Source organism: Crotalus tigris, unplaced genomic scaffold, assembly GCF_016545835.1.
Source record: "Crotalus tigris isolate CLP2741 ecotype Arizona unplaced genomic scaffold, ASM1654583v1 scf7180000017764.6130737, whole genome shotgun sequence".
In the NCBI taxonomy this organism is placed as follows: Eukaryota; Metazoa; Chordata; class Lepidosauria; order Squamata; family Viperidae; genus Crotalus; species Crotalus tigris.
The window spans coordinates 2,599,398-2,609,431 of record NW_024096618.1 but is presented as its reverse complement, the minus strand read 5'-3'; the positions used below and the strand labels follow the sequence as shown (position 1 = coordinate 2,609,431).

The following is a 10,034-nucleotide window of genomic DNA, read 5'->3' as shown; positions in this document are numbered from 1 at the left end:
TGAATGGGTTGGTAACAGGTTTTGGTATTTCCCACTGCTTTCCAGAAGTCTGAAGAAGTAACGGACTTCTGGCTTTATAAGACATGACAGGTATTTGGTTAAGATGAGGAAAAAGTCAAAGTGGGAAGAAATAACAAGCACTTGATAAAAGGGTTTTTTAAAAAAGCCATTTCCTGAACCACAGTTTGTAAAAAGAAGACTCAAGGTGAAGGCTATATCGCAAGGCAATCTCCATGCAGTGATCAGCACAGATAATTTATTTGTATCTGCTTCAAAGTTCCTATTTATTAGAGCCCAATTGAGTAGGCCCCTGAATCAGTTGATTGCTTCTCCTCACAGCGGCCTCCCAAAGTTTGGTCACTTCGATACACAGAGCTGCTAGGAATGTCGGGACGCAGAACCGTCTCTGATACCTGGTAAGACAGACATTGAGACCTGTTAATGCTACTCCAATCTGAATATCTGTACCCTCTTTATTTTACCTGAACTATATACTTGCCTCATATATTCCTGACTATTGGACTTATCTGACCTTAATATTGTATCCTTCCTCCAAAATGCTCAGGATAGCACATGTGCTTTTCCCATGCCTTTTTTTTTTTTTTTTTTGTCCTTCCTAAGTATCTTTTGAGTTGGTTTGGGATCAGGGATAAGGTAAGATAAGAAGATAAGATAAGATAAGATAAGATAAGATAAGATAAGATAAGATAAGATAACCTTTATTGTCATTTTTTATTGTGGGCACAATGACACACATCAAAAATGAAATTTAGTTGTCCGCTCTCAAAGTGAACACATACATGACACACACCTAAACTTACTATATATAACATATACATACTATATACAACATTTGTGTAGACCTACACAGTGCTTTTTTGTAAAAAAAAAAAAAAAAAAGGTGCCAGAACTCACACACGTCATACAACCCGCCTTGCCTACCTTACAAGATTTACCTTTGTAGTTGAAAAAAAAAAACCTTCAATTTTTAGTGTATCTAAAAGACTAGGATTTTGTTCAAGGCAACTCTGGAAAATCTGTCAAAAAAAGGTGCCGGAACTCTGTTCCGGTTCGTTCTATGACAAAAAAAAGCCCTGGACCTACACCCCTACATATACATAACATATGAATATTAAACACTGTCCATCCTGAATATATAACGAAAGGAGGAAGCTTTAGTTGTCTCCATATGGCAAAATAGGGATTTTAACCTGGTTCTCCCAGTTCCTACTTTTTTTCAATTCTATCGTTTGCTGCAGGGAATTTTGAAAGACAGTTGGACAGATCAATGAGGTACCAAATTATGGAGGGCTACTCTAACCACTATGGAAAATTTTCCCTTTTTATTTTGTATTTTATATTTTTTGAAATTTAATAAGGTGGAAAGTTGATTTAAAAAGCGAAGGTCACACTAATCTCGTACTAAGAAAAGGGAGGCCCTTTGTGTAATTTTTGTGTAATTTTTACTTAAGCTCTTACGCAGATTCTTTGCTTTATCTTGTGCCAGAATAATTTTACATAATTCTCAACAAATTCAATGATTTAGCAGTTTTTGAAATTCAGGAGAACATTGCTTTAAATAGATTATGATAAACTAAGCAGACTTCTTGTATCATCTGAAATTCTTTAGAGGAAGTATAATAATAACGTGGAATGCTTTATGTATCTATTTTTTCTTAACCTAACTAAATCGCCCCATTTAAAGATATTTCTTTGTTTTTTTAAAGTAGTTTTATTATACTAAACCAATCAGTAAAAGAAAGCTTCCCTCTACATGATTCCTCTAAAAAATAAGATGTTCTGTTAATATATTCAGTGTAATCCTGCATGTCTAATCAGATGTGAGATTTGCTTACTTAAGTAGCACTTAACTCTCTGATAAATGAGTATAAAACTGTAATTTTCCCCTTGAATCTGTTTCTCTCTGATTTCTAATTCCATAAGAATTCAGCTATTGAATAATTCAGTATTAAGGATTCAGTAAATATTTTTGAAAATGTGTCTGATGGGAAGTTTTCTGATAAAATATATTTTGAAGGCATTTTTGCTTGCCTGAATTTGAAAGTTCCCTTAGCCCCTGTCTGTTTCCTCCCTCGTGTGACTTTTGTATTTTATTAAAAGTTTAATTTAAAAGCTTAGGAACTGTTATGGAAAAGCACCAGTCTTCAGTAATATTTTTGTAAAGTTAAGCCGGGGCAAAGTCAAACACAGACAACAGGGAGAAGCTAGCAATAGCATTATGTTAAATTGGTCCTTTCTTAAAGGGCTGTATGCCCAGAACATGGTGATCCCTACTCTAGATTAAGAAAAATGAGATGCAGTACTAGGCTTCAAAGCATGAAGCAGCTCATCACCTCTTGGTTTTCTACATTTGCAGACTTTTTTAGAGCATCCAGATCTGTTTTCCTCACTATTATAGAAACCCAGAATTAAGGATAGAACAGCAGGTGTTCTACTTAAATTAGATTGCTTTGTGGAACACAATGGATTGCAAATGAGTGACTCTCAGAAGCCGGTGCAAAACTCCAACTCTGATCCCTCAGAAGATGCTATCAAACTGAAATTTCTGGTGGGACTAAAGAAAAGATCATTTCACATGGGGAACAACTATAAGTGTAATGATCCTTTGTAATTTAATTTTAATTAGAGTTAAATGTCTGTTAAATGAAAGAGAATGTCTAGTAGTTTTCACCCTGTCTACATTTACAGTATTCCTGGCACACCGTTCAAATGTTTTAGTTGTTACTTCTAAGAGCATTTTCGTTCCTATTCTTGCTCTTATGCTTTGAGAGCCATTATGGCAGTAGTGGGATTCAGATATGTGAACAACCGGTTCTCTGTGTGGATGCCGCTTCTGGAAGTCCATTCTGGCCTGGGCAACAAAAAATTAGCTACCGGTTCTGCCGAAGTGGTACAAACCGGCTGAATCACACCACTGCATTATGGTAAGAATCAGGCATGTATACAATACATAAATGCCTAATCAAAGCTGAATCTGGCAGGAAGAGAGGGGAAATAGCCAAAGTAGGTAATGATGAGGAATTAATTAATTAATTGGAAAAGAAAATAGATTTTTTTCTCCCCCTTCATGGAGAATAATCCTAGAGAAGAGTCTGTCTTGCATTAGGGAAGACAGGAACAGAAGATTTTTTTCTTAAATAAATAAAGACGGCATGTTTGGTCTTCAGTTGCTTGGCTGGGCTCCTTTATTGGATATCCTTGAAACTTTTTATGAGGCTGCCAAAAATCCAAGTGGGAGCTTGGATAATGGCTGTTCATCAAGAGGATTATAGTTCCAAGTGTCTGAAATATGCCAAATTGCTTTCTTCTATAATAGCAGAATAAATTATAATAATAGCCCCAAGTGCACATTTCAGTTTAAAGGGTTTTTTCCCCCCAAGTCTGAACTGTCTATGTTGTGCCACATGCTGCCTCTTGTTTGCAGAGAGACCCTAGGAAGCCTAATGGTATATTTTGCACAGATTTACCTCTTCGAATTTCTTGGCCTTATACTGATCGGCACCTTTCAGGAAGTTGAGGAGAATGATGTCACATAGGACTGTCCCCTGAGGTGAGAAGAAAACAGGTGATATGGCTAGGCTAAATGCTATAGTGGAAGGCATAACTGATAACACATACATGCTGATATTATACAATTTTACACATTCTAAAATGTTAAATTTCCTAAAAGCCAGAATACTTTCTGCCGAGGAAGAAATCCAATTATATTGAAGGTTCTGCCAAAGCACGTCCTTTAATGCCCTACACAAAATTTATGGCACAATCAGGATAAAAGATGTACCATATATATATTCTTTTTTTGCATTCATTTTTAGATTTTAAGAAGAATAGAAAATTGTCAGAAAGATCAGAACTGCAGTAAACCATTTTTAAAAGTTGGTTGCAAAATTTGCCATTAATTTTAATCTACCCATTTATTTATTTATTAAACTTTGATGTTGCCCATCTCACTGGTATAGTATTTCTTAACATCTAATATATTATTTCACATGTTTAACTTCGAGGTATCAGCAGATGCAGATAGAGGTAGTCCTCATCTTACGATCACAACTGAACCCAAAATTTATGTTGCTAAGTGAGATATTTGTTAAGTGAGCTTTGCCCCATTTTATGACTTTTCTTGCCATGTTTGTTAAGTGAAACACTGCAGTTGTTAAATGAGTAACACGGTTGTTGAGTGAATCTGGTTTTCCCATTGACTTTGTTTGTCAGAAGGTTGCAAAATGTGATCACATGACCCCTGGACACTGCAACAGTCATAAACGTGAGTCAGGTGTCAAGCATCCGAACGTAAATCACGTGACCATGGGGATGCTGCGATGATCATAAGTGTGAAAATTGGTCATAAATCACTTTTTTCAGTGCCGTTGTAACTTAGAATGGTCATTAAGTAAACTGTTTGTAAGCTGAGGACTACTTGTAATCAGAGAGTAATCAGAGAGAGATTATTTTTAGTTCTAATGAGTTAAGAATTCAGAAATAGCAATAAGCACTTAGACTGATATACCGCTTCACGATGCTTTACAGCCCTCTCTAAGCAGTTTACAGAGTCAGCATATTGCCCCCAGCAATCTGGGTCCTCATTTTACTGACCTTGGAAAGAGGGAAGGCTGTGGAGCTTACCTTTGGATGACTAAATTTTCTATAGAAAAGGTGCCCTGTCTATCTTTTCTTTCAAATGACTCTGTTGCATTAAGTATACCCTTGATATGTAAAGTCATGCCAAGTAGCCAAACAGGCCAAAAAGCTGTCTTTTCTTAAGGTTTAAGGACACTTTCTTGGAGATACAGCTTAGCTTAGCTTTGAAAACCAGACACCTTTTAACAGTGAGCCAAACTTATGGAAGAAACAATGGAAGAAAAAAAGCTAATGGAACGGAGATAAAAAGCTGAGTTAGACCAAAACACTTACCACCCCAACAGAGGTGAAAGCAGCCACACAGTTGATTAGTGTTGGTATGATATTAAATTTTCCAGCCTGAGGGAAGATAAGGCAGAGTAAGCAAATAGAAACAGGTTCGCCTAAATAAATGGGGGATGGGGGAATTGGGGGGTAGGGCAGTTGGTACGTGTGAGTAAGCAGCTGTGGCCAAATGCTGCCTCTTGTTCTGTCTTTTGTGAAACGGCTTTTCTGTCCATTCATGGAATACAGGTGGTCCTCAGCTTACAATCATTTGTTTAGTGACTGTTCAAAGTTATAACAGCACTAAAAAAGTGACTTATGACCAGTTTTCACACTTACGACTATTGCAGCATCCCCATGGTCACATGATCAACATTTGGGATGCTTAGTGATTGGCATGTATTTATGACGGTTGCACTGTACCCAGGGGTCATGTGATCACCATTCGTAACCTTCCCAGCCGGCTTCTGACAAGCAAAGCCAATCGGGGAAGGCAGAGTCACTTAATGACTGCATGATTCACTTCACAATGGCAGTGATTTACTTAACAACTGTGGCAAAAGGGTTGTAAAATGGGGGCAAAACTCACTTAACAACTGCCTTACTTAACAATGGAAATTTGGGGCTCAGTTGCAGCTGTAAATTGAGGACTACATGTATTGCTTCCTTTTATATCCTCTCATGAAACAGCCACAATCCTGGCTCACATACTCTTAAAATTATAGCCTCAACCTGCAACCATTCATTTAGTAATGTTTAGTTACAAAAGCACTGAAAAAAATGATCTACGACTGATCCTTGCAGTTATGACCATCACAGCATCCCCACACTTACATGATGAAAATTGGGGTACTTGGCAAGCGGCATATATTTGCCATGGTTGCAGCATTGATGGTTGTAATGTGACTGCCGTGTGATTCCCTTAACAATCATGGCAGGAAATGTCATGAAATCGGCAAGGACTCATTTAACAATCACCTTGCTTAGCAATGAAAATTCTGGCCCTAATTGTGATCATAAGCTGAGGACTACCTGTATTCCAGAGGGCCATTTTCACTCTGTGGGCGCTCATTTCCTATTACTTCTCAATAATCTCTCCTTTGTACATAGCAGAATTGTTTTGTTGGGGGGGAGGGAACAGTTGACTTCCTTCTGAACATGCAGTTCAGATTGGAAGACTGGAAAGCCTATCTCAGTGATGGCGAACCTTTTAGAGACCGAGTGCCTAAAAACTGCCCCGCCCCCTGCCCCCATCGCTCCACCCCACCCCACCCCGCACCACCTGCTGGGCCACCCACCAACTCCACGGCCAGCCGCAGATCGCTTAAGCGGCCCTGCAGCGCCATGGTGGACACGCTCTCCATCTGCACCCCACAGCATCATCTGCATGCGACGGGGCGCGAGGGCAGAGTCTTGTCCCTGCTGCCCAGCTGCCATGTGCTTGGCTGCGCTGTTCCACACCCAGGGGTAACTCTCCTCCGGGGGGGGCTGCTGATGAGGGGATGGCAGGGCTGGGGCGATGGCACACGTGCCCACAGAGAGGACTCTGAGTGCCGCCTCTGGCACGTGTACCATAGGTTCGCCACCACTGGCCTACCTTCTTACAAAGATTATCAGTGAGTCCTATTGCAAGATGATACCTCCCACAGGCAAGTGACATGGTCCTGGTGCTTGTAAGGTAGGTAAAACATCCAGTGCTGTTATATTTCAAAATGCAAACAAGTCCAGTGTCTGACTATCTGCAAATAAATCAGTTTTCTTTTTCTTTTGCTTCTGAAACCGCCTGGTAATTTTTCTTTAGCATGACAATGATTTGGGCTACTAGCCTGGATGGTTCGTTTCTGTCATGAAACTGTTTACCACAATTGCAATGGAGCCCATTCTGCAAGGATGAAATCATGATTCTTTCCTGGAACAGAGTTACGGCAACATAGACGACTGTTTTCAGAAAGTAAATTTGGATTCACACTAATTCAGCTGCACATATTTCTTACGAAAGCAGTGGAACTGGTAATTATAAGTTATGGCCTGTTAATTTCTATTCCAGCTGGCTCAGGAATTCTGGGAGTTGAAGTCCACGAGTCATAAAAGAGCCAAGGTTGCCTACCCCTGGTCTAGACCTAAGCTCTATATCTTTTGTGTAAATTAAATTCTTCAAATCTTCCTCTGAAGATTGGATCAGGCCATCCACGATCATGGGAGATTGTAGATGAGATCCCTAGCCCTGCACGCCCCATTTGAAGGTGAATTCTTCAGTTGAAAAAGTCAATCTAGAATCTTGATTGCCCAGAAAAAATTCTTAACAATGAAACTTATGTATATTAATTTGATTTATCTCATTGAGGTATTTTGCCTTGCTAAGGTGTATCACTTAGTTTGATGAAGCAAAAGGCCCGTGCAGAAGGAGACGCTCACTCCACCTGTTAGATGTAGGGAGGATGAACTTTCTTAGTAGGTTCTACAATGGAAATGTCACCTGTGAAAATAAGCTCTGCCATATTCCATGGTTTAAAAGCGAACATAGTCTTTTGTAGAAAACCTTTGATGGGAGAATGTCTATGGAGATTCTCAGTTATCCAGGTCATGGTTGTCCCAAAGGTGCTGTTCAAAAGGCAACTGGACTTTCTTGGTTTTTTTCCCCTTGAAAACATTTAGCTTCTCATACAAGAAGCTTCTTCAGTTTTGAAGAGGCTACTTGGATGACAAGCAAAACATTTTCAAGGGGGAAAAAAAATCAAGAAAGTCCAGTTGCTTTTTGAACAGCACCTTTGAGATTTTGATGGGAGGTTTCACTTGGACTTTGATCCAGCTGAAGTGTTCCTTTAAAGATTGCACAGCTCTAGAGCTCAAGAACATTAAGGAGGCTTTGCTCTCACACTTTTCCTCCATTGGAGGAAGAAGAGGAGAAGAGGAAGAGGAGGAGGAGGAGGAGGAGGAGGAAAAGGAAGAGGTCAGAAGCTACTAATGTGGATGATGAAGGAGGCAGGCCCAGTGAGGGTGGCTCTACAACATTTTTTTATACATTTTATAATGATTTGCAATCTAGGGCACTCAAGAACCAACACCTTTCCGAAAGCAAAAGAACCAGGACTTCTTCTTCCTCCAGATACTTCCTAATTCCCTCTTTTATATTTGAATTCCTCTCCCTCTACAATTCAGCAGCCCTGGGGTCCAAGATGTGCAGGTCTGCCTTGCCTCACTTACATTTCCATATACAAGAACATCAAAGCGAATGCCGTATGCCTTCATCAGTGTGCGGAACTCTGTGCCGTTCTCTTGCTTGTAATATTTAGCATATCTGTGGACAAGGAAAAGGGGGTGGGTGTATACGTATGTATGTACAAACACAAATATACACAAAGACCTGGCCTAAGTATTCTGAGAGCAAACATAATTACTTGCCACATTTGCCATGCAACAGAATGGCAACGAAGAAGTTTTACAAGTGGCTATGGTTTCGGAAGGTACACGTATCTAGTTTTGGCATAATAGCCTGGGAGGAAAGATGGAGCTTCCTGTCATGTTAACTCTGTGACAATAGGGCAAACTTAGTGTGCTGCAAGAAAACCACTAGTGTATCAGAAAGGAGCTAATGAAAAGTGCTCAGGCCCAAAGTTTATTAAATCAATCCATTAGTCCCTAAGGAATAGTCTGCTTAACAGAGACCCTTCGGACCTTCAGGCTGGAAAAAAGTCCCTGATCATCTACAAGGGTTTTTTTTTTCCCCATTGGAAGTACCCCAAGACTGAATGGGAAAAGCAAATGGTCCAGGCTTGAATAACCCACCTTCCCATACATTCTCTGCATCTGGATAGAAAAGTGAGAGCTTGTACTGGTATGTTATGCAACTTATTTTATGCTTTGCCTGTGATGAAAACCAAAATAAAAAATGGCCTCCTTGTAAGAAATGTCTCTGAGGTATCTACACAGAAGAAAAGCTTTTCAGCAGATGGAATCTGAAGCATTGTATATTTGTAAATCAAAAGCTAGTACAATTGCAGAGAGAAATCTTAGTTAATCAATACTGCAAAAGGGGATTTCTGTGTACTGCTTTTCTACAGGACTTGCCTGAAATTGTATCCGCTTGAAACTTTGCTCTTTTCGGAGATGCTGTCAAGCCGACTGAAAGAATAACTGGGAATGCAGTGCTCCCAGGAATGATCCAGATCACACACCCATCCAATCTTGATTCCTATTATCCCACCCTGTGTAGAAAAGCACAGCTTTAGGAGAAATCTCAGGGAGACCCTAGCAATTAAGCCAAAGAACAAAATCAGAGCTGCTTCTACTCATTAATCACCTAATCCACTGACTGTTCGATCAATCAAGTTCACTGGCAAATAGAAAAAGGTATATTTCTTCTGCATAGCTCTGAAATGTGGGGTTCTGCTTATTAATAAGTGGTTAAGAATGAGGGGTAATTATTCCACACCAATTAATGCAACATACACTTCTGTATCAAAAAAGTTATCTATTGCTTTCCAGGCAATCCTGTTTTGTCTGCAGTCTCTAGTTGCCATGCTATTCTCTTGGTCTCATTTTGGCCAATGGCTCTCCTATTTCACTATTTATCTCACTGATAATTACATTTATACTTCTAAATTACCATAGAGATTAGAAATTAGCATTTTAGAATTTCAGCCACCCTGTAATTTCCGTCTGACGATGACTTTTCAACAACCCTGAGCAATCTCTATGGCTAACAGGGGATTTGAAAACAAATTTCCAGGCAAACCCAAATGTTGGTTGCTATTCCACTATGATCACTGTGCAACTGGCATTCTCACCGTCTTTGCCAATGACGTAAAGTTTTGCCCTGCAAATTTTACAATGTCCCCAAGGCGCAGGATTGGACAGAAGGGTTGCTTTAAAGGATGGAAGTGGCATTTCTGGATATCTTTCGTTGTGATGTTGGGTAGCAGGTTTCCCCTGTGAAGGAAGCAAAGAGGTGGTTGTAGTCAGAGGACAGAGTAGAGAATGACAATTCTGAACTTGGCAAAATGCATTTTAAGTTATGGGATTTTTCAAAGCCACCTCCTTAGCCTCAATTAGAGATAATACAAAGGTTGAGAGCTCTAGCTATTAAAACTACCAGCAGTTACCCGAAATTT

General features: G+C 39.6%; 1 protein-coding gene across 1 annotated transcript in view; it reads right to left on the bottom strand.

The window, feature by feature from the left end:
- Window positions 1–275: 275 nt before the first annotated feature.
- P2RX3 (purinergic receptor P2X 3) overlaps window positions 276–10,034 on the bottom strand; it is a 34,949-nt gene continuing 25,190 nt past the window's right edge. The window contains exons 7-12 of the mRNA XM_039340961.1: window positions 9,711–9,852; window positions 8,992–9,128; window positions 8,128–8,221; window positions 4,933–4,998; window positions 3,489–3,566; window positions 276–413 (exon numbers count right to left, since the gene is read on the bottom strand). Of these exons, the coding sequence (XP_039196895.1) occupies window positions 288–413; window positions 3,489–3,566; window positions 4,933–4,998; window positions 8,128–8,221; window positions 8,992–9,128; window positions 9,711–9,852 (643 nt within the window). The 3' untranslated portion in view covers window positions 276–287. The remainder of the gene's footprint in view (window positions 414–3,488; window positions 3,567–4,932; window positions 4,999–8,127; window positions 8,222–8,991; window positions 9,129–9,710; window positions 9,853–10,034) is intronic.